At 41.5% G+C, this 25,030-nt stretch overlaps 2 protein-coding genes across 2 annotated transcripts; both read left to right on the top strand.

Moving 5' to 3' along the window:
* Positions 1 to 1,906: 1,906 nt before the first annotated feature.
* b3gntl1 (UDP-GlcNAc:betaGal beta-1,3-N-acetylglucosaminyltransferase-like 1) lies at positions 1,907 to 17,728 on the top strand. Its single transcript, XM_018679809.2, is given in 13 exon segments — positions 1,907 to 1,983; positions 1,985 to 2,017; positions 2,093 to 2,192; positions 2,891 to 2,955; positions 3,760 to 3,825; positions 4,780 to 4,875; positions 8,204 to 8,299; positions 9,277 to 9,401; positions 12,410 to 12,545; positions 12,680 to 12,748; positions 12,969 to 13,043; positions 13,850 to 13,994; positions 16,185 to 17,728. Coding segments are annotated over 12 exon segments (1,017 nt in total). The 5' UTR covers positions 1,907 to 1,908; the 3' UTR covers positions 13,931 to 13,994; positions 16,185 to 17,728.
* Positions 17,729 to 19,220: 1,492 nt separating this feature from the next.
* metrnlb (meteorin like, glial cell differentiation regulator b) lies at positions 19,221 to 23,926 on the top strand. Its single transcript, XM_018679810.2, has 5 exons — positions 19,221 to 19,602; positions 20,717 to 20,900; positions 21,067 to 21,292; positions 22,675 to 22,734; positions 23,098 to 23,926. Exons 1-5 carry the CDS (start codon positions 19,508 to 19,510, stop codon positions 23,412 to 23,414), a joined length of 882 nt encoding a protein of 293 aa, XP_018535326.1. The 5' UTR covers positions 19,221 to 19,507; the 3' UTR covers positions 23,415 to 23,926.
* The last annotated feature ends 1,104 nt before the right edge of the window (positions 23,927 to 25,030 follow it).

A 25,030-nucleotide genomic window follows, 5' to 3' on the forward strand; every position in this document is an offset into this window, starting at 1 on the left:
TTTTATTGGACATGATAGTTTTTATCAGGACACAAATAAAAAAGAGCAAATGAGGATTAATATGACAAAAAAAGGGGGATTTAGAGATCTGTACCCTGGAAATGGATCTAATGGCTGACAGAGTTTGGATTTTGTATAATCCAGGACTAATGTTTGATTCCTGACTCATGATCACGATTTCAGCTGTTGAATCATCACCCACTTCAGCTGAATGCTGTGATGTTTGTTCATTTTGTCAAATACACCTTAACAAACACATCTTCTCACACATACTGATACAAGACATGCAGCTGGTTCAGTGGTGCACAACATACCGTTCAACAGACTACACTGAACCTGCTGTTGGTTGGACACACACAGAGAGAAAGAGTCTCTCTCTCCCTCCCTCTCTCACAAGATCTGATTACTTTCAAAAAATGAAAACAAGAGTCAAAAACAATATTTCATTCCATCCTGTTTTTCTGTCCTCTCACCAAGACAAACCTCCCCTGCTGCGGCTGCCAACGTTAACATGAAAAAACACACCAATCTGGTTCCTATTCAATGCTACAGGAAAGCTACAGAGACAGAGGGCTGCGCTGTTACATGCCAGTACTGAGCCTGACCAAACAAAACAAGGACAGAAAGAAAAAGAAGGGCTGTCTACTCCAGTGAATGTTTGTTTTTAAAAGCCTGAATGATCTGAAATTTACTTGAAATAAAAAACAAGAAGAAAACACTAAAAATAAAGTGTCATCATTAGCTGATCATCAGCCAGTAGCTGTCCTTCTGAATAAGCCAAAGATAAGGTATTGTTGTGCTGATAGGATAACTTATTATTAAAACTACAGTTTAAGCTATTATATTATATATATAAGCTTTATTCATTTTAAACTCTGTTTGTTCAACTTTGTTTTACATATATTTAACCAGAGTGAAAACAATATATTTCTATTAATGATGCCATAATTTCTTGCTGTTACTTTAAAAAGGCTAATCTATTTTACGGTTGATTTCATTCAACAAAACATAATCAGTATTTGAGCTTCAAGGCTCATTATTGATGTTGCGCTAAAGCTAAAACGGCTTTTAAATTGCACATAAGAATAAAGGAAGTCTAAAAGACTGTTGTAAACGCTACGCTTTTGTGCAGTAGGTGGCGGTATGTGCCTTAAGGTTTTTTTTACGATGTCCCAGTTAACCGAGAGAAGAAGAAGTTTCGCGCACTGTCAGAGACGTCACGGTTCCAGATGACTGACGTTGAGCTCGAACGAACCCGGTGTCTGTCCGTGTTTTGCAAGAACCAATGAGCGTCTGGACTCTGTTGTTTGCGGAAGTTGTGAAGCCGCAGTCATCTCCACATGTCGGAACAACACGTTATGTTAAAATTGTTACGTTTACCGTCACGAAAATGTGCAGAACTCATGTCGAGTGATGTGTTTTGTTGACGTTTATATATTTAATGTAGAGAGAGGTCATAAAATGAGTGCAAACTGACATTTTGATTCACGTGTGCCCGGCGTGATTTACACTCCTCTGTCGCGGACTGTCTCTCTAAGCGACCACTCTTTTTACTGTATGTTTTTTCATATTCCATATTTAAGACGTTGGCCAACGGCTTCGTGGTCGCCAACATGAGCAGCGGCCTCTCTGAGCAGCGACGGGACGTGGTGTCAGAGGTCGACATGAACCCGCCGAAGAGGATCCGAACCGCAGGGAGTGGAGCAGAGACACCGAAAGAGGAGGAGAGGAGCGTCGCGGATGTGGTGGGTGATGGACTCACAAGATAACACTGGCATAAAGGAGAATACACCTCAGAAGGCGTTGGTCTACATTTATGTTAACACCTTTAAATTAAAGGCGATGACTAACTGCGTACACTGTAATTGAAGTATAACACTTGAATATTTTTCTCCTCAGAGCATTATCATGCCGGTGTATAATGCATCCTGCTGGCTGGATGAGTGCCTGCAAGCCATATTAGAGCAAGACTTCACTGGATCCAATGGAGCTGTCAGTCCATGACGATGCGAGCACTGTATGTTTCACTAGTATAAACACCACGTGTCTTGGTGTATCAGACTGCAGTTAAGGCTTAGTGTGTGTCCCTCAGGATGACTCCAGGAAAGTGGTGGAGGGTTGGAGGGAGAGGCTGGAGGCGAGGGGCATCTCAGTTGTGATCTCTGGACACAACTCTGCCAAACCAAGAGGAGGTCAGTGAACTTATCTGTAAAACCACATAGTTTTACACAAAATTTTCCTTCCAGCAAATACATCAGCAAAGAATCTGTGAGACTGAGGAGCAAATAGTGCATAAGAGGCTGTTTTCTGCTGTGAATTTATACAACTGTGGTGCTCTAGTAAGTATTTTCAGCAGTAGGATGACATATGGATTTATAAACACTTGTGTGCTCAGGGTAATGAAGGAAAATATCATCCAGTGCCAAAATGTGGCTCACTATTGTGTTTTGTTTTGTTGTTGTTGTTTTGGAAACAATGGAGCTTTATGTCACAGGGGAACAAGATAGATATATCACATACTTGTTAGCAGAATAATGAATACAGAATCACAGCAGCCTAATGATTTGTGTGAGTGAAAATAATGAAAACTAAGGGAACACGCTGTCAGACTTTAAAATTAGTTGATGGATTATCTGTCTCATGTATATGACTGACACGTCTCACACTGTGCCATGTTTGTGGTTTCACATGACAGTTTCAGATATCAGTGTTATTTCCTATATTATCATATATTTTATGATTGAATTGAAAGCGCCAGTACATGGCTAAATGGAAATAGTTAACACAAATATACAAATGCAAGGGTACACACACACACACACACACACACACACACACATACACATACACACACAGGCACATAAACATAGGCTTTTTCTTTGTCTTTCAGTGGGATATGCAAAGAATAAGGCAATATCTCAGAGCTGTGGAAAATACTTGTGCTTTCAGGATGCGGTAAGTATGTGTGTGTATCAAACAGAGCATGTTTTCTTTAACTGTCCAGGTGTCTTTCATAGCACATACAGTAGTGAGTCAAAAATAATTAGATCACATTGGTTTCTCCAAATACACAGGCTGCACATTCAAACCTCAGCAGCTCAGAGACTGTTTGGCAGAGCTGTCAGAACACATGACAAATGACCCGAGTGCAGTGTTTGTATGTGTGTATGTTCACATGGGTTACAGCTCTGACTTTGACACAGTGCTTTGTAGCTGCTTGTACAAAGGCTAAATTGGCAAAAGTTACAAAGGCCATAACATCTGAATTTGTGACCTCTCTTGACTTCTGTTTTCAGTCAACTTCTTCAATCTGCTCTCCTTGTTCTTCCTGCTCGACACTGTTCATATCCTCTTTTCCTCTAAAACCTTAAATTCAAACTTCTATCTTTACCCTCTTTTCTCATCTGACTATGATGTAAGCTGAAGGGTATTACAGCTGTGATATTTTTGTCTTCAGTTATGTCTGCTTTTCTGTATTTTATATTTTAGTTTGTATTTTAGTTATTTTAACTGCAACTCATTTGTTTTTGTGATTTATGTTAAGTAGCTGCTGTAACACTGCAATTTTAAATCCACGCAAAAAACATTAAAAGATAAAGAACAAATTATCAAAGACAGACACAAGCATAATGAAAGCTAAAATTAACAGTTAAAATTCGATTTTTTTCTTAGAGGAACCTAGTATGTATTTGTTGTTGCTGAATAATTGCCCTAATTAACATGTGGTGTATGTTTTAATTGATATTTTTTGTACTGCAGGATGATGTTATGTTGCCTCAAAGAGTTCGTCTGCAGTATGAGGCGTCTCTCCTCCACCCAAACTCTGTAAGTTCTCCCTCAAGTATTTGCTTACTCACTTCCTTCCCTCTCTGTTGTGCTCTGCCTTCACCCCTCCCTTCACCTCACTTCTCCCCCTTCCCTTTCTCTCTCTCCCTTTGGCCATCTGACCAGTCCCTCCCTTTAAATGAACAAAAAAAAAAAAAAAAATCATGTTGTTTGTGTGTGTGAACATTTGCGTGTGTGTGTGTGTGTGTGTGTTGACTTCCATGCAGTTGGCATGCAGAACAGTGTGAGTATCCGGTGTTGATGCTTTCTGAGGCCTGCCAGGTCAGAGGTTAAAGGTTGTGTGTGTGAGGGAAGTGAGGGAGACAGTGTGGAGACAGCAGGCTTGCTGCCCTGCACAAACAACCTGCCCCTTTCTGTTATGGCTATAACATTTTATGGTTGTGAGTAAAAATGATAAAAAATATGGTTTGTTTTCAGTTGTGTATCACTTCTCTCTTCTTTGTATAAACTACTCTTCACTCTTCATTTACCTCTTCAGGAGTTTTGCTTGCACATGTCACAAAGGGTACAACTCATACTATTTAGATATACTTTGGACAAATATTTTTCTGTATTCAAAATTTTTACACATAACTACGGCTGCAACTAATTTTTATTTTCTGAAGCTATTATGGCCATTCTTTCTTGATTAACCATGTTGAGCAAATGTGAGAAAATATTAAGAAGTTATTATCCTAAATTGACTGAGTCCAAGGTGCTCCAGGTTTTCAAAATATTGTGTTTAGCACAGTGTCCAAAATGTGCTTTTATTCTGAAGGCTTACCACCAAAACCAGAGGTGATCTGGTTCTTCTGGGCAGCTTAACAATAAACAAACAAAACTTTCAAGCTACTTCTATCACAGCATTTTTCCTAAATGGTTGCAAATGTTTTCATTAGTTTTCAATGGAAAAAATGTTTTTCATGCTCAGTAAGGTGTGTGTTTTCATGTTAGCTGATCGGCTGTAGAGTCCAGAGGCTTCCAGAGGGATCTACAGAGCGTTACACCCGCTGGATCAACACAACGACTCAGGATCAGCTCATCACACAGGTAAACACTGGCAGCTTGGGCGGAGAGTGTGTGCGTGTTTGGATGTGTATGAATGTGTGTGTCTGTGTGTATGTAAGAGGTCATGTACCAGGCAGTAACCAGATCAAATAGAAACAGGATATGTACCTGCCGACCTCAGATCCCATGGAAATGTGGCAGTGGACTGGATGGAGGACACAGCATCACTCCTGACCTCTCTGTCCATCACAGTCCCACCACAGGAAGCAGGTCACACTGCCAGCTGTGAGCTGAGGGTAGACTATAGTGGAAACTGTTGTTAGTGGAAAGGTTATTATTCAGACAAAGAAGTACTGCAAGCTTACTGTGCAGACTGTTTCTCTTTCAGCTGATCCTGCAGTAGACATTTAGATTTATAGTGCTAGTATAAAGCTTATTGTTCTGCACCACTGTATGAAGGTTGTTACAGATTAATATCACTAAGACAAATCCATCACCAAAATTTAAAAGCTTGTCAATGCCATCAAAATGGATCTCGTAAGAAACTGTTTTATTGCCCAAAACAGAAAAATGATCTCTAAACATGAGAGCTGAACAATACACAAAAAATCCAGGTTTGCCTTAAATGTGTTAAATTAGCTGAACTCTGGTGCTAAGATCAGACTCCACAGACTCCACTCCTCTGACTAGCTGTGCACCTAGGTGCAAGTTGTGAAAGATGGCAAACCATTGGTCAAGATATAACGTGTGATCTCTCTGACAGATATGGCACATTCTGTGATCACCTAATCAGACACAATGCCTATCTCAAATGACTAAAACCAAGTTAATGTGAGCCAGTGTGAGCTCATTTATAGATGAGGAACTGATGATTTTGAGATTTTGCTAGAAAAAGCTAAATATAAAAGCTAAATATAAAGTGGTCGGATAGTGTTTATTTAAAGGTGTGAGTGAGTGAAAATCTTTACATTCCACTTTAACAGCTAATACATCTTCTTCCATCACATTAAATAGTCACATCAATCACTAAATGATAAGAGAACCAGCCAACGATATAAAAATGAAACCACTGTTTCTATTTATGTAAAGATGGAAGTCTACTGTTGCTGTCTGAACAAAACACACTGTCACCAAGGATACAAGACAACCTGGGCTCACTCTCTGTAGCACACACACACACACACACACACACACACACAGTCTGCATAACTCCTTAGCAGACATTCCAGGATATTTATATGATATTAAGTTTCATGGAGCATGACAATGAGATCATACATTGATTCTGCAGGCTTTAAAAGCAGCTCCATTTCTTTCCCCTTCTCCTCCTTCACTTTATCTGTCTTTACTTTCAATTTCTAGGTAAAGAAATAGAATCTAACTGAGTTAAACCAGAGATTTACTCAGGGTGGTGCTCCTTTAACTTGATCCAGAGCTGGACCCTCAGGGTTCATCTGTAGGACATTAGATATGGTTATCCAAAACCTTCCCTACCCCACTGACTACTCACATCGACATCAACTCTCTCTCTCCCTCTCTCCATGTGTCCACTGTTTTCCCAGAACTCATTCTTATTCCTCTTATTCATGCTTTTGGCCACAGCTTACATCTGCAAAATGTTGCAATATTACAACAGAAGGGAGAGGGGCTGTACGTAGGTGGACACACACACACACACACACAAACACACACATATTCACTAGATTCTGTCCAGCTGTTTGACTGGCTGAAACCAGATGTTTTTCACAATTTTCTTCATCTGTGATGCATTTCAGTTATGCAGTAGTATTCTACCTCAGCCAAGAACAGTTTCACATACACATCCAAACACACATGCACATGTGCAAACACACACATGTACACACAGCATGTGAGACGTAGTGACGTAGTTGCAGAAAGAAACAGATCAACCTGGAATGGCCCTGAGATTCAGACTGCAAAAACACTACTGTTGCAGCACACATACACACACACACAGGAGAGGACGGACAAGAAGAGGTGGGGGTCTGAAGAGTGAGGTGAGCAGCAGTGGAACGAATGAGTTGGGGGCTACATCTGTAAAAAGAGAAAGAAATGTAGAGGCCTTAATGTGGTAAAGAGTTTGCGGTCAGAGAGAGAAGGGGAAGCCAAAACAAACTCATTAGACAGAGATCATGGGTGAGGGGATGGAAGTGTGTATCCTTCCCCTGCACACTTCAGGAAGTACACAGTTGTGTGAGACAACACATGTAGCTGCACTCTAACCTGTTTTGTTTGCAGGAGTAGAAGTTAACTTTTGCACAGTCCCTCTTCATCTGACTGTTTGCTCCTAGAAGCCAAATGGGAAATTTCCCCGAACCATTAGCCAAAGCCCTGGTCTGGTTTGGCTGAGATGGATGTTATGTTACAGTATGTTCTGTAACCACAACATCAAGTTCCTTTTATTTTCAAAGTTGAGCTGAAATAAAATGCTGTTTCCTGAACCGTGTGTGTGTGCGTGCGCGCGCGTGCGTGTGTGTGGAGTGGGGTGGCGTTCACGGTGGCATGTTGACAGATAGACTGCAGGTGATTAATCTAAGTATATATCCTGGTGACTGATGTCATGAAGCCACAGGGCCAATGGGCTGTATGTTTGAATATAAAGATGTAATAATGTAAATATGATAAAACTATACTAACTATACTCACTTCTACAACCTTATTTTAGATCGGTGCTGCAAGTTTTCTGTTCCTCAGTGCTTTCTTTATTCCACTTTAACATCAATACACTTTTATTCAACTGTAAATCAGTTGCATATTTTTTTTAAATCAGGCTTTGTTGTATGCCTGTACTCCTCCTGTCCCCCTCCTTTCTAGTGAGTCTGCTCACTAGTTGATATCTGGTCTTAATTCTCGGACTTAACTCAGTTGAACACCTTTAGACCATTATCAACACACCAAGTGAGGGAATATCTTTTTATCAAATGATGATCAGAGACAGCATTACTTTGTGGTGGTCCAACAACTTAATGAAACATTTGCACTGTTTTTTTCCTTTGATTTGTCGTCCATCTGTATGTGTTGGGTCAGATGTGATCTCTTACCTATGGTTCTTCCCCACCCACAGAGTCTTTAGAATAGTTTAAATAGTTTAAAGTAGAGTAAGGCATATAAAAATAGATGTACAAACATAGCATCAATATATAAAGCGCATTGAGTGAGCATCTACATGTAGCAACATGATAATTACTAGTCTTGGTTATGACAACGAGATATAAAATTGTCCCTTCACAGTGACCACTATGAACATCTACTGTATGCCCACAAGTCACAGTACAATATAACTGATCATTTCTGGTTCATACATATCCAAGTGTTTTGTGTTACACCCTGAACTGTTTTTATGTTTCAGGTGTACACATCTCATGGCCCCACCGTTGTCATGCCGACGTGGTTCTGCTCAAGGAACTTGTTCCTGAAGGTTGGACCATTTGACGAGGGAGGCAAGGTGAGAGCTCACACAAAACCTGTTCCCAAATCTTTCTCATGCTGTGTTGGTTTTTCTTTTCAGGTTCACAAAGTCCAAGCATCAGTCTATTCTCAGTTGGGTTTCATAATCTGCCCATGCTCATTCTGAACATCTACAATATAAGCTGGGTTTCAGACTTCTGATTTAGAGCCCCCACTTCAGATTTTTTTCTGTGATGAGGTCTGATGTTGTGTCCACTGTCAGTTGTTTACTGGCTGTTAGAGAAACAGTTAACCAACGGTCTGACTCACACAAACCTGTTTAAAAATAAGTATCTCAATAAATAAACATTACTTGGGCTTATATTTCTCAGGTATATTTTGCGAATAGCAGCTAATGTAGCCTCAAGCTCCAAGACAGAGATGAGGTGCAGCCTACTAGAAGTCTGAAGCTCACTTCTTTCTAACTCCACACTGGCAGATTTTTTTCATTTCCAAACTGGTAGTCTTTAACTCCAACCAACGCTGACTCGACTGACATCACTTTTATTATTATGTAAAAAATATGAAGCTAACTGCTCTTATCAGCTGCTGCCACAGACTCTGTGTCACCTGACAAGACCACATCACTTTTACTGGTTGGGGCAAAACAAAACAAAAGGCCCTCCTCCTCCTCCCAACAATTATTTTCACCATGCATTAATCTTTAAAATGCAGCAAATCTTCACATTTAAGAAGCTGGAACCAGTAAGTGTTGAAAGTGTTTGAATTGTTTGCTTGAAAAATGACTGAAATCATCAAGCAGTTATCAAAATACAGCAGTTGCCATTTATTTATTTTTTGATAGACTAATCAACTACTCGACTGATTGCTGCAGTTCTAATTCAGCTTTATTATCAGACTACAAAAATCCAGACTTCATTTATTTTATTCATTTCACCTCAACTGACAGAGGCGCCGTTACAGAACATTGAACGTCTCCAGCCGTTTCACACTCTACTTCCCCCCTCTCTCCAGGGAGTTCCAGAGGATCTGCTCTTCTTCTACCGGAGTCTTCGTCTGGGAGGGGGTCTGTCCAGGGTTGACCAGTGTCTGCTGGTCTACCGTTACCACGAGAAGGCCGCCACCCACTCTGTAACAGAGTCAGTCTCACCGTATACCCTCAGCTGCTCTCATACACATACATTTGGACATAGTGTTGATCATCCACCTACTCAACAGCTGCCCACTGACATCCCACATTTTCTCAGGGCTCGATACTCTCACACACGATTATGCACGCACACAGATGCATGTTCTTGTAATCTTGAAATATCCCGAATATGTTTTTGGAATTTCAGTCACTTTCCCAGTGTATGAATCAAGATTTTTTTTCTGTGTTCAGTATATCTCAGACGCTGTTGGTAGGGAATCTGAACTTGTGAACAGAAATGTGTGTGTGTGTGTGTGTGTGTGTGTGTGTGTGTGTGTGTGTGTCTGTGTGTGTGTCTGAAGGAGCTGACATTCCTGCTCTTGCCTGAGCTTCAGCAAGGTCATGTAGTGTCTACAGGTGTGTGTGTGTGTGTGAAATGTAAAACACACCAAAGGAGAAGGTCCTCCCTGCCTTCCCTCCTCCCACACATCCCTCCCTTTCATCCCCTCTTTCCTGTTATCCCTCCTTCCTTTCCTCCTTCCTTCCTCCCCTACGTCTGTCCCCTTCTCATATATCTGCCTATGTTGACGTACTCCTTCACCGATCATCCTCCTCTGTCTTCATCTATCATCTGTCTATTTTTGGAGGCCTATTTCAAGCTCGCCTCGCCTACTTTCCACTCTCCCCCACTTCTACTCACCCCTTTCTATCTGCAGCCTACCCACTTCCTCTCTTTACTTAAATGAAGCCATCATCTTCTCTCTGTCTCTCTCCCACACATACAGCTACAGTGGCAAGACAAATTATGTGAACCATTTGGTTTACCTGGATTTCTGTTTTAACTGGTCATAAAATATTTCATGATCTTCATCTAAATTACAACTAGAAACAAACACAATGTGTTTAGAGATTAGATTAGAGATTCTAACCAGCTCCAATGATTTGTTTACGCCTTTTGGTGCTACTTTTTTTTTTTTTAAGAACAATACAATGCGTTCTGTGTTATTAGTTAAAATAGATTGTGTTTGTAAGTTAGATCAAGATAATTCTAAATGGTTTTCTTACTTTTTCTTGCCATTGTATGTAAATATACACTCAGAAATCAGTTTATTAGCCAAAACTAATGCAGTCTAAGCCAAAAGTAGTAAAGCAATAAATTCTACCTTAATTAAGGTTATAATGTTCAGTTTTTATTGAACTATTACTGTGTTTCTCTTATTCGGCCTAGCCTCAGTGATTCGAATGGAGTGGACAAAATAATAGGAACACTTTTGTTGAAATTCAGTCTCAACAAAAACTGAACATTGTAACCTTCATGAAGGAGTGATTTATTGCAGGACCACTGTATTAGACTTAGTTTTAGCTAGTTGTTCCTAATTAACTGACAACTCAGTGTAGATGCCCTATATGTGAGGGGAGAAATGTCTTTTTAAAAAGTTAAGATGGTGTCATAGATGAACTGAGACGGGGGTCTTCTTAACACGGAAAGTCTGTGTTTATAGATGTGGGTGTGCCTGCATGAGTGTGTATATGTTTGTGCACCCGTTGTGTATGTGAATCTATAGCAGAACGTGTGAAAGTGTGTTTACCTTTTGATTCCTCAGGGTATTAAGGGGATGAAGGCTTCAGTATGTGTGTACAGATAGAGTTTATAGTAAATCTCTGCCATGTTACTGCCATGTCTAAGAATCAAAGCCTGTATAGAGAATTTAATCTAGAGACCACCCGCACTTCAGGATGGTGGTGAGTTTGGGTTTGTTTGTCATATGAGGCCCAGTGTTAGATACAGTTAGATGCTCACATCAGGAGATGGGAGTGGAGTACATCCTGTGAATGTGTGAGTATAATTACTCAGTACCAGTGCATGCCTCTGTGTGAGAGAGAGGGAGAGAGAGAGGAGGGAGGAAGGAGTTAAGAGCAGGAGGAGAGCATGAAAACATTCACTCCCCAAGCCCTTTATTAGGAACACCTTACAAATACAGGTTAGGGCCTGACTTTGCTCTAAAAACAGCCTCAGTTCTTCCTGGCATGGATTCCACAAGATGTTGGAAACATTTCGTTGAGATTCTGGTCCATGTTGACATGATGGCACCACAACATTTCTGCAGATTTGTCCACTGCATGTTCATGCTGCCAGTCTCCTGTTCTACCACATCCCAGCATTCTATTGGATAGAGGGGTGAACTGATCGTCATGTTCATGGGATTTTGCTTTTCCTCTGACCTCTCACTGGATGTTTTTTTCTTTTTTCCACCATTCTGGGTAACCTCAAGAGACTGTTGAGCATGAAAAAAATGGCATCATTCAATCTTGACATGGTCAAAGTCATTGAGATCACATTTTTTCCCCTTTTTAATGTTTCACGTGAACATGAACTGAAGCTCCTGACCTGTATCTGCAGGGTTTTATTCATGGCAGTGCCGCCACATGAATGGCTGATTGGATAATTGCATAAAGGAACCGGATGAGTGTATATCAGAATGCAAAAGGGTGTATGTGTGTGAGAGAGAGAGAGCGAGAGAGACAGAGAGGGAGAGGCCTGTGAACAGCTGTCAAGCTGTCAGCAGTCAAGGTGCAGGCAACAGGAAAACAAAGTAATTTAAACCGGTTTTTCTGTCTTCTGTACTTGGAAAATTACATTATACTTTTATTAAATAAATACTTTTGAAACATAACAGAGGGCATAATCCCAGTTAATTTGAATCTTATTTTGTAGCTTTGGTCATCATTTCTGTCAGTTATGATAGATATGATGATATAATTGCTGGCATGTAGGAACATGGTGCCTTTGTCTGACAAGCACATGATGAGCAGTCACACTATCAGACAGTTTGTAAACAAACCAACAGTTAAGCAAAATGATTAAAGCTCATTTTGGAAGTGAAACTGAAACTGAGTGCACCTAAAATACGAGTAATAGCCCTTAATAGTGTAGGAAAACAGTCTGTGCAAAACGACAGCAAATAGACTCGGTCAAACCACATTCCATTCTCTGTTCCTCTCCTCATCTGTTTCCAGGGAAACCATTTGGAAGCTGCGTGTGGACTTCCTGCAGGAGAGAGTACTCAGCCAATGGGAGGGCTTCACCATATGGAATGCCGGGAAACAGGGCCGGAAGCTGTACCGATGCCTGAGCCCAACCAATCAGAAGAAAGTATGTTACCTCCACATGTGAGACATTATCCAAAATTCTGTTGCTCTGCTGTTTTTGATCTCTCAGTGAGATGAATCTGCTGGAAGAAGTTGTGGTATGTGAGTCATTCATCGCCTCTCTGATTCATTTACCAGGTCAAAGCTTTCTGTGATGTGGACGAGAACAAGATCCAGAAAGGCTTTTACACATATGAGGAATCCAAGGTGAGGTCAACCACTGTGGATACCAAGTATAATATGTTTATTATAATTAAATACTACAGTAAGTAGGGATCATCATCAAGATCATCGAGCCAAGGATATTAGCTTAAAAGCAACTTCTCAAAACAACATTCACCCAGCCACTTTATTCCAGTGAATTTCTATGAAGCTGTAACAGTGATAAATGGCTTGTGTGTGTCTGTTTTTGTTGATATCTCTCCAGGAAATACCTAAGCCAAAAATCCCAATTCTACACTACAAAGATGCCTCCACCCCCTTCATTATCTGTGTTAAACTGGTGAGCAGAAAGCGTGTTTGTGTTTTGTATGTTTGCTGCCTCTGTCCGTCTGTCCCTCTGGTCTGTAATCTAAGTTAATGACATAATGATCAAGGGCGTGTGCCCGGCACAGGACATAACACACACACACACACACACACACACACAAAGGAGGCTGGCCAGGAATTGGGTAGAGCCTGATCTTTGATCACATGGTGCTTGTACAAACATTTGATGTTTTTGCCACTGTTCAGTTTACATGTATCATGTTTTGGTTTATATTATGTACTCTAAAATCCTGATATACAGTAACACACATACATGCAGTTGTTTGTCACACAGCCAGATTCAGGCATCAAATCTAGAGTGGCTACTAATTGCCCAATTACAGGATCTAGGAGAAGTAATCAGAGTCAGAGGACAAGGAGACCTGGACTCAATCATGCTCCCTCTCTCTCTTTCTGTATGAAACACTTTCTCACACACACAAACACCTGGATTTAATCACACATGTTTCAAACCCAGATGTCAAATAACTATAATCAGCAAATATATTCATTTGAACTTTTCTTATAAGCCAAGGTTAAACCTAATTTACTGTGGGTCGGTCTGAGTCTCTTTAGTGTGTATAACCTTCGGCATTATTTTGGTGCAGTTAAACCACACTGCAGAGGACAATGAAGACAAGGAGGATCTTCAGTTCAAAGAAAAAGCAAGCAAGTTAGCCAGAAGAGCAAATGATGATGCTTCTTATGTTGTTTTTAGGAGCTTTGTGTCCTCCACCATGTTTTCTGTTCCTGTTCTTTCTCATATCGTTTCCTCTGTAGGACATGACAGGAGGTGTTTTGGAGGAGAACCTTAACTCTTTGCAGCTGAAGGAAGGAACAGATTACTACCATTTTAACTGACTGCTTGGAGAGATGGGGAAGATATGAGGAGCCCTGCAGCTTCAACAGGCAAAGGAAAACAGAGGTGGATTATTTACTGTGCACACACCAACTGAGGGGTAGACAAGCAATAACAGGAAAAGAGTGAAGTGGACACTGGAACTGAGATGATCTGATTTCTCTGCCTCACACCTGATTCACAGCACTGGAGTTGTTACATATAGCAGTTTTCAGAGAACCTTAAAGGAGCAGTTTGACATTTTGGTGTTATACACTAATTCACTTTCTTGCTAAAAGTTGGATGATATCCATCTATTAAATTTGAAACTTTCCATCTCCCATCACCACCATCCACAAAAACGTGCACATTTTTTGCGCATAAAACATCTGAAGGGAAAATGCTGCAAATTCTGGAAAAATTCAAAACATTGGCAACAGTTTTTATGTTTGGCTGAATTAGAAAAAATGGTGTATTGATAAAAACAAAATGCAACAAAGTGAAATGGACAACAACAGACTGAGTGAATAAATATATGAAGCATGTGACTCAGATGTCCAGTGAAGCTTCCACTCTACTGAAGACATGAAAAATAGCAGGAGATAAACCTTCAGATCAGTGTGGACTATTTCATTCATGTTTCCTACTTTGTCTCCACACCAACTGTTTATCTTGATGAACCAACTGCTAGAATGGTTGTAAATATAAACACATTAATTTGTGTTTTCTTTCACCAATATTCTCAAAATTCGGTCACAGTTTACTCTACATTTGGATGGAACGGAGTTATTTCATACTCAGTTGCTCTGGGTTTCTGGATTTTATATGGATCAAACAAATTAGATATAACATATGATTATGCTTTAGAGGTGCCTTTAAAATGATTTTTCTTACTGCTGAAAGACCCAGACTAGCTCTGTCCCCCTTTGCTTCCAGTGGTTATATCAAGCTAAGCTAACTGGCTGTTGGGGGTACCTTCATATTTAGCATACAGATATGAGAGTGGTATTGATCTTCTCGTCTAATTAATGACAAGAAAGTGAATGAGCGTACTTGCTGAAATGTTGAACTATTCCTTTTAAAAGCTTGAACATGGGTGCTGATAAAAGTGACCATAACTTGAAGTTTTGGTCATTACCAATAAGATCCTATATTTTACTCATGGGAGGACAGATATTTATCATGCAGGAGGACATGACGTTTACCAGTGTTGACCACTGGAATAATAAAATGCTATTGTGTTTTCTAATCTTGTGTGGATTGAGATTGTTGTTTGCCAGCCTCTACACTTGTGTTGAAGTTAAAGGAGGCGACTGGAGTCAGCGTGTCATCACAGAAGGTTCAACTTATAAAGGGTGGGATGTTTTATGACCAGAATCCTTGTACTGATTTCTTAACAGGCTTCTCTGATGCAACTGTGCAAAATCAGATACACGCACACATCTGCTAAATGTACAAACATGGATTCTGCATGTATTTGTTTTTCTTTCTCTGGGTCTCTTATGAAATCTAAAGAACAATAACCTCTTTAAGAGAGCACAGTTCTGATACATAAACACACAAAAAAAGTTTATTTTACCTCACAGAGTGTGGAGTTTTTCTGCCCAAAGGTAAACAGACCTTTCTCCACAAAATCTCCCCCAGTGTTTCCTGGGTCAGAGAGGTGGTCTGCCTTACTGCAAATCTGGCCACAGAAGTTTGTAGAGAAGCAGCAGTGATGGTAAAAAAAAAAAAAAAAAAAAAAAAAGTTCTGCCAAAGTTTTATTTTCACTACATTTGTTTTATTATCATAGACTGAACATAAAGTCCTGCAGTGGTGTGGATGCACAGAATCCAGTTAGGCTTGGATTCAGCCCAGACATTCAGGTCTGAGGTAAAAACCCCAGACCTCTGCCTCCACAGTGGAGTGCTGTGTAGGGGCTGAGAAAAATATCACTTCCACTTAGCACATAGTCTCCACCTAGACCTCTTTTCCCTCTCTGTGTTGCCACACACAAACACTTAACCTGTCTTCTTCAAAGATGCGATTCTTTGCAGCACTGCTGCAACTACTTAATCTGATTTATTGTAATTGTCTATAGAAGGCAAAACAATGCATTTTTTTACATTACATTTTCCTAAAACCCAAAGTGATACATTCAGATAGTCTTTTTTTGTCTATAACTGAAAGACATTCAGTTTACTTTCATTGTGTTCATGTGCGTTTATCTATTCATCACCAACAGTGTATCTTCCTGTGTTTGAGGGTTTTGTTTCTTTGTTTTTCTTGATTTTTAGCCATGCTGGCAGGCAAGCAATGGCACCAACATGGTCCGTGGGTATCTGTAGCACAGTTCACTACTTTGGACCAAACAAGAATATCTCACAAACTAAAAGGGTAGGTTCCCATGATATTTTGTTCATATACCCATATATACAAACACTTTTCCTATAGTGCCACCATATGTTGACGAATGTGGTTTTGAGCTAAATGTCATGATTTACATTGTCACAAACAAATTGATGGATTGCCATGAAATTTGGTGCAGATACTCACAACCTCTGCTCACTGTGCCTTTTGCGATGTACTGTATTTGAGTGAAACATCAGGCTTGACAGTTCTTTGTTGACACTCAAATTGAAAGTATATGAAGTCATGGAGCTGTAAGGTGCTTTGGACAAATGTTCACCAAATGGACTCCATATATTTCAGAATGTAACGAATCAAAGTGAGTTGTTTAAGTAAGACCACGCTCTGTCTAATACTTCCTGTCTCCTTTACCCACTCTGCCCTTGTGATAAAGCACTTGGTAGGTGATCAGAGTGAGCTCTAATGGAGAATCTATGAAAGAGACTGAGGAAGAGAGTAAACAGAGCTTTACTCTGTGTTTACACTCTGTCTCTCTGCAGACATCAGACCTGATAACACACACACACACACAATGAATGACCCTGACCCTGGAGCCTGCTTGCCCTCACTGGTCAAATAAACCTGCACGTGTATAGGAAAAAAGTGCACACATACACACACACACACAAACACACGCTCATACAGCTGCATGTCCTCTGGCAGTGCAGCAGATAAGGGAGAGAGATAAGAGTTGGGTGTGTTTGGGTGAACAGAGCTCGCAGAGGTCAGACACTGAAGGCTTTTTCATTCACATGGAACGTTACCACATTCCTTTGTTTGAACATATCTGTCTTTCTCCAAGTAAGGTATGTGTGTGTGTGTGTGTGTGTGTGTGTGTGTGTGTGTGTGTGTGTGTGTGTGTGTGTGTCACTGAAAAGAGAGACTGGTAACATGCTGGGGCTATGCTGCCCCATTTTTCCCAGTTTTACTGCTCCTGTAGTTCCTGCCCTCTTCCTTTCTAAGGCAGCATGAAGTTATGAGTAATGTTTTTCCTCCCTCAGCAACTACTGTCAAGCTACCCTGATGCAAAGCACTCAACCTCCCATCAGATCCAGTGCAACTACTCAGTCGGCCCCTGTGAATAAATAAAGGTTGTCTAAAAGAGAGAGGAGTGTGCTGCTCACGAGTAACACAGAAACTAAGGTCGCTAAGGTTGAAATCAGAGATAGAGGAATGTGTGTATGTGGCTCTGTGAGGAAGGAGTGTGTGGACAGACGAAGCGTTCCTTCTGTCAGGCCGCTTGAGAAGAGCCAGGTGACGGCAGGGGGATAAGGGGAGCAGGTCAGAGGCTCTGCTGCTCTGTAAATACTTCATGTGGTGAAGGAGCACATGAGGTCAAACAGCACATCAGCAGCTCAGGTCTCCTCTTCAAGCTTCTATTCCTTTTACAGTGAAATTGAATGTATTTAAAATCTGGAGATTTTGTGTGTGTGTGTGTTGTGTGTGTGTGTGTGTGTGTGTGTGTGTGTGTGTGTGTGTGTTGTGGTGGTGGGTGGGGGGATCAGGGCTGTCATACTTTGTGCAAAGAAACAGCCCATCCTTTCTATATGCCAGTCATGCCATTATACATGTTGTTCATCTGTTACTATTTGTCTGGATCCTCTGCAGCTCAGTTAGTCCCTTTTCAGTTTCCTTTGTGGGTCCTTACTTATCTATAAAGCTTTGACAAATGAAGCACAGCATTTAAACACATTATCAACAGTGCCTCACCATGAAGTGGAACTTTATGCCAGTTTCAGTTCTTCAGTTACAGGCTGCTGCTTTAATTTCCCTTATTGCACTTTATCATCAGTTACAATCAGTGAAGATGGAAATGAGTATAATTTATGTTATGACATTCAATTTATATAAAATGAGACGAGTGGCTCCTGGCTTAGCCCACTTTAACTGATGGGCCATGCCAGCAGAGAGGCTTCATAAAACAGAACCAGCAGTACTGAAATTCGTTATGGAAGCGAGGGTGGTGTGTGGGTGTTTGAGTGTGAGGGGAGGGGAGAGGAGGTGGGGTGTGAGTAAAGGAGTCTGTGTTTCGGTATTTCTCGAAATGCGTTACATTGCTCTGGCTGTGCGGGGGAATGTGACGAGTCAGTAACATGCTTGCAGTTCCGACTGTTTTCTCACGGGAAAACCGCCCGAGAACCAAACAGGCGTTTAGAGCACATGTGTGACTTTGTGTTATGTCAGGGGAGCTTTCTTTTCTCCAAGGACAGCCTGATAGGTCGTGGAAATAACACGGCTGTGCTATTACAGGAATGGTACAGGAGCATTAGCTTATATAATTAACATTGGCTTCAAGGGGTAAAGTCATACTTTAGTCCTGTTCATGCTGCAGCCAGGCAGCGTGCCAATGAATAAGCCATATATGTTACCAGTGTAAGAGCGAGACACTGGCTGTTTCAGAGGAGCTGGTGGATGTGTGGAGGGAGTTGTAGAAGTCATAGGATGCTGTTGCTCCAGACCTGCATGCTGCTCTAATTTTCACTGCGTTAATATGATCCATCTGTTTATGAAGCCAGCAGGCACATGCGCGCACGCGCGCGCGCACACAACACTGTAGACTTGTAAGATACTGAATTGAGGAGAACGTATCTAAGAAAACTGTTTGGCAAATAAATGTAGACGTGGCTAAATGCAGTTTGCCACTTATAGGCCAAGTTCCATTTAATATTTATTTTTTTCATTATGTTGTTCTTTATCGCTCATCACCAGTATCACGAGCTCTAGTGAGAGTTCTGTGCCAACCAGTGGGTCTAGTTTAATTTGTGTGAAAGTTCGATGATGTTTTTAACTGAAAGCTCAAGGGCTGCATCTCCACACACATCTCTTTGGGAAATGTGTGGGAGGGGTTTGGAGCGACCGCTCGCGTGTCACTCAAGCGGAGTCAGCTGCTGGCACGCGCCCCCGGTGACGTGAGGCGGAGCGCAAGCAGCAGAAGTTTTTTAAACTGTCTCTGTCGTCCTGCTGCGCGCGCGGACACACACCGCTGCCTTTTTTTCTTTTTTTTTAACAAACCTCTTGTCAAAATGTTTTTGTGGCTCAGACGTTCAGCCTTTGCCTCGGGTGATCCCGCCATGTAGCCTGCGCGCGCCGGACGGATCTCTGGGGGGATATTTGACTGGATCTTTGCGGTTCGAGAGCTGCAGAGCGCGCGGCTGGCAGGCAGGTCTGGTGTGCGGGGATCCGGTGACCGCCGGGGCGGACTGGCTGCACCATGCTCCGGCTGTGGGTTACGCACTGGATCACAGCCGTGCTCCTGTGTCGGGCGGTGGCACAGTATTCCAGCGACCAGTGTAGCTGGCGAGGAAGGTGAGGATGGAGCTGAACAAAGGACCTGTGATTAATCTCATTGTTTATCATTATCAGTCAGTTACAGGCTGATACTGTTATCATAGGTGACAAAGAAAACAAAGTTCATCCAGGAATGTTATAGATATGAACTATTTCCTTAAAGAAATCCAAAGGGAAATTTAATCTTTTTTGTTAAACTCTGGAAATACAGTGGAGTCATGAGAGGAACTTGAGTCGTGTGTGAGAGGGAGGTTGAGTTTTTGAAGTGGTTCTGTTATCCATTACACGGGATTTCGACGCTCTAAGGAATAATTAGAGGCATGGATGTTTAATTAAGATTTAATGTAATCCTCAGGAAGGGCACTGGAAGGTCAGAGTAAAAGAAGTGGTTTCATGTTATTACTGCTGCTGCAGATGTGCGATGGAGGTTTAAGATATTTTATACTGCTTTGTGCCACAGCTTGTGGTGACTGCTCAGAAACTGAATGCTCTCAGATCTCAGTGATTCATATGAGCATCTTTATTTAAACCTTTTTATGCATTCGCTTGTCTCAGAAAGTAAAATGACTCGAAATGACTGAAACAACCCGTATGCTGTAAAGACAGGCACCTTCATTTGACTTTGAGAGACGGTTTCAACAAGGGTCTCCCTAAGATTTCAGAAATGTACTTGTGATCACAGGAATGTCTCTGCTCCTGTTCCTATCTAGAGTAAATACAGCCATATGGTGCCTTTGATCACTCCTCCAAGTCCCCAAGTCATAAAAAATGAAAGCCTGTACTTCGCACTTGGTGTTGTAAAGTTTACCCACCTCAAACTTCTAAAGTCTTAATAGCTCAATCGGGTTCCTTGTGCTGAGGAAGCTTTAGCACATCAGAGACAAGAGACCACATCAGTCCAGATCCCAAGATCTGTTGGCAGAGAGCTGCAGCAGAGTCTCTCTTAGTGAATGCTGCAGTATCGTAAAATCCCCTCTATATAACTCTGTTTTTCAGTCATGTAGCAGAAGTAGTAGTTCATCATTTTTCATTCTCTTCATTTGATTATGATGATTCAAACATTCGACCTTATTCTGACAACAAGCCAACATTGTGACAAATGTAAAAAGACAATCTGTCTTATCATCTGCAGTGGTTTGAGCCACGAGTCTCATCGCAGAGATGTGGAGCAGGTCTACCTCCGCTGCTCTCAGGGGTCTCTGGAGTGGCTTTATCCCATCGGGGCCATCATTGTCAACCTGCGGCCGAACACTGAGTCTTCATCAGGACACATGGCGGGTCTCCATGTGTGCATCAAACCCTATACTTACTCCCAGGTAGGGTGTGACACCACCGTTGTCTCAAGGTATCTAGAGTTTGCATGAATTATAGTAAAGGCCAGAGTGATATTAATTGTACAGGTTTAACAATCAGAATAAAACTTTTGCAGGATGATTTGTCAAGTGGATGTAGCTTCTCTGAATATGTGTCTTCCCGTTTCAGGGTTCTCATGTGTATTTGGAGCGTGCAGGAGATCTGAGGCTGCTGCTGGCAGAGGTGGACCAGGCTCAGGGCACAGTGCACTGTTTCAGCCTGGCAGAGGGGGTTCTCTTTGTGGAAGCCATCCCACAAGCAGACATCAGCAGGAGGATCACAGCTTTCCAGTACGAGCTGGTGCCCAGTCAGGGGCCTGGGGCACACATGTTCCCATTCCTGCACCCTGGTGAAGGTAGGTGAATGCCTATACATGTTTTTTTGTGTGTGTGTGTGTGTATTCATCAAGAACAAAATGACAGGATTCTTATTTGTATCCAGCTCTTGTGTTATTATGCAGTTGGCATTAATGTGTGTTGAGTCCTGTGCCACTAGAGAAATTAATTTTCTACCAAGTGTTTTAGTCAGCTAGTGGTTTTCTGTGTCATACAGTCATACTGAATGTTGCTTCTGCTTGTCACTCATTTTTAAAGTTCGAAACGTTTAGTTTCAGTGGTCACTTCCAAGTTCAGAATGTCTAGTTCATGTTTTATTTCTCTAGCAGCATACGTCTCTAAAATGTAAGCTCATAGTGGTGACTTTGATTACTGCTTTGAGAACTGCTGGCCATTTTCCAAACCTTACCACTATATTTCATGGCTTTCAAAATCAATTGCATTTATAATCTCTTGGTAAGAAAAATGATATCTGGAGGATAAACGATAAGAACACACAAATTGTAATGCATAAAATGCAAAATTTAAAAAAACAGCTAAGTATTCACTGTGATGAGTTAACTCTCTTTTAAGACTCAGTTTCTTCGGTAGTTGACCCTCACACAGTCAGTTGTTTTGTAAATCATATGCAATTTGTAGATAATTGGTCGGATAAACTCCTCGTACCTGACACAGTTCACTGATGTAAAGTGAACATGACAGCCTAGAGCTGAGTCAAGGAAAAAAAAAAGGTTTTGTGTGCAACAGGCCACATAATTATTTCACCCTTGTTTCTTCATCTCACCTACATGCTGGCCCTCAACACTCTCTCCTCCCCCACTTTAACACTCTGACATGCCTCGGCTCAGTTAGGCTTATGAAAACAAGCAGGCCAATCAAAAGGTCTTGTTAGGGTCAGGTGCAAAGGTCAGCCAATCGTCTCCTGGCTGTCAATCAGGAACAGATCTCTACTAAAAGCAGGGAATTTTGGGTAGCCCACCCGTGTGAGTAAAGCAGTGTGGTGCAAGGGAAGGCTGGACCACTTCCCTAATGAGACAGAGAAAAGCCTGTCCAGGCCTGTCTGTCTGTCTGTGTGTGTGTGTGTGTGTGTGTGTGTGCGTGCGTCTGGGCGTTTTATAGCTGTTTTTATAGCAGACAGGGTCAAGGGGTAATTCTCAGATTACGTCTCTTCCCTCACCTGCTGTTCTCATTCACATACTCTCAATTTCGTTTGATGTCTCATAAAAATCCTCCGAAACAGAGAAACAGAGAGAACAGGAAACAGACTAAGGGTGAAACATATTTCAGATTGCACAAAAGGTAATGAAAAAAAGAAAATGAACTGTGAAAATGAGAATTTTTGATTTTGCATAAAATGATTTAACAAAGAGTTAATCATCTTATTTTCTTTTTTCCATTTTAGTCACCTGTAAACCCTGTTCAGATGAAGAGCTCCTCCTGGCTGTGTGTACCAGTGACTTTGGTAAATACGCACATAAATTAACAAGAACACACTTAGGGAACAGTTATTCTGTTACTTGCAGAAAGTTAGATGAGAAGATCAATACCATTGTCACCTCTGTACAGTCAATATGAAGCTACCACCAGCAGCCAGTTAGCTTAGCACAAAGGCTGTAAACAGTAATGATGTAAACAATAATAATGTGTTCTGTCTAATAAAAATAGACAGAACACATTATATCTTACTTTTTGATTCAACTTCTTTAAGAAAAGGATTGTGTTATGTCTGTTTTCAAAAGCTGCTTGGTCCTGCTCCAATTCAGACTTCTAAATTTTAGCTAAGCTTTATTCATTGCTTTAATCCTCTATCTTCCGGTCTCTGAAGCTGGAAGTGGCATCTTTCAAGGTGTGGCGTCAGGTACTAACGACCACTCCCCCGCTGTGGTGACCCTGAGCCGGCTGTTTCGTCAGAAGAGCGGGGTGTTTGCCTGGGGTGGAGCCAGAGGGCGGAGCTGGAGTGGACGCGTCAATGTTCCCTCACAGTGCGGTGTCCACCCTGGAGGAGATGAGTACCTTTTGACCGGCTCTGTCCATTTTGGCGAAGCCTGGCTCGGCTGTGCTCCTCGCTACAAGGACTTCCTGAAGCTGTACGTGAGAGCATGGGAAATGGGAACAAACCCCTGTCAAATCAACACAGACTGAGAGCAGGCTGAAATCTGGAGGATGGAGTGACATTATCTTTGGGTGCCCTGGCCATGCAGACTCTGTGGTGCTCTGAAACTTACTTTAGCCTCGCAGCAGACTGTCCAAGATTTGGAATGTTTTAGTCACCAGTGTGCTGCCTAAACTCAGATGTCCCCATTTGACTCTACTTGTATATGGTGTGTGTAAATGTGTTTGTGCCTGAGTGAGACAGCAACTGAATAGATGGATGGATGATAAGCTTAAATTAAATTTGTACCTAGCTGCTTAAAGTTTTTATTCTCATGACAATACTGCTTGTGTGATCATTCTTGAAATGAAAGTTTGCTTTGTAAAAAGCTTCCTGTAAAATTTAGGAGTCTTCTGACAGAAGTGTACAGTATGCAGCTCTGTGAGTCTTGATGTACTAAGTTTGTGTGTGTGTGTGTGTGTGTGTGTGTGTATGTGTGTTTTGCTAATGAGTTCAAAAGGTCTTTATATTTACAGAAAATAAAATGCAATTCTTCAGCATGCTTTTCTGTTTTATTTCTTTTGATTTATCCACTTAACTTCCTGTTTGTTTGTGAATGTGCCACTATGAGCAATATATCTAAATATACCGCATTAAACTTTGCTAACAACCCTGTTCCTATATGTGCTGTATTATGTATGGCACACTAAGGCTCAGTGTGGCTGAGTTGTAGAAAAACAACTGGCAAGTGAAGTTAGTCATATAGGGCCAAAAAACCCAGGGGTTATTAGCCTTTATGTTGGCACACATGGATACAAACAAAGAGATATTATCCATCTAACTGCCCAAAAGAAAAAACCATTATGAGTGTTCAGTGACCATTAGCTGGCAAGAGAGCAGCAGTGCGTCAGTGCTGGCGTCGCTACCCCTGTGGAGCTTTGATGAGCCACTGTTCTGGTTGGCATCTTCTTTCCCCATGTGTGTGTGTGCATTCACTGCTGAGTGAAAGAAGGAGAAGCAATTACATTTTCCACCAAAGTCAACTAGGTACAGTTCAATAGCTAATGTGCTAATGTTTTTCCCTTAAGTTCTGTGAAAGAGGATCCCTGTAGCCTGAATAATCACTGAAGCTTAAACTATGTCTAAACTGACAGCCTTTAGAGTGCATGGCTGAAGCTACAGGACATACACTGGTATACCTCATGTAGGAGCTCAGTAGTGTAGCCTGATAGCAGCAGAAATGTGCCTGTCAAAATACAAAGCTACTTTTAGATGGATGGATGGTTGAGACTGTTAGGGCTTGATGGGTGGAGAGCTGAAAGAACAGGCGGATGTGTGAATAACCTTGTATGAGGGGTGTATGTGCAACTCTCCCTCCGCCTGTCGTCAGCAGTTGTGTGTGCGTGTGTGTGTGTGTATATGAGAGAGAGAGTGTGTGTGTGTGTGTGATGCTTTCCCTCTTTCCTCAGGAAGAACAAGAATGGAAGGAATGTCCCCTCCCACACACACACACACCTCCCTGCGCAGAAACAAACCACGTGTGCTGTATTACAGAGTGAAATCAGCCATTCTTTATTCTTTATTCCCGTCAGGCATCATACATTTTGAGCTTGAAGGTGCTCTGAAATGGCTGTTTTTTGTCTCAAGTCTGTAGGCTGCCACTACA

This window comes from Lates calcarifer, linkage group LG5 (genome assembly GCF_001640805.2).
Source record: "Lates calcarifer isolate ASB-BC8 linkage group LG5, TLL_Latcal_v3, whole genome shotgun sequence".
In the NCBI taxonomy this organism is placed as follows: Eukaryota; Metazoa; Chordata; class Actinopteri; family Centropomidae; genus Lates; species Lates calcarifer.

Coding starts and splice junctions, on each gene's coding strand:
- metrnlb (XM_018679810.2), top strand. CDS start 19,508: ATGCTCCGGCTGTGGGTTACGCACTGGATCACAGCCGTGCTCCTGTGT. Junction 20,901..21,066: donor AACCCTATACTTACTCCCAG/GTAGGGTGTGAC, acceptor TTCCCGTTTCAG/GGTTCTCATGTGTATTTGGA. Junction 22,735..23,097: donor TGTGTGTACCAGTGACTTTG/GTAAATACGCAC, acceptor CGGTCTCTGAAG/CTGGAAGTGGCATCTTTCAA.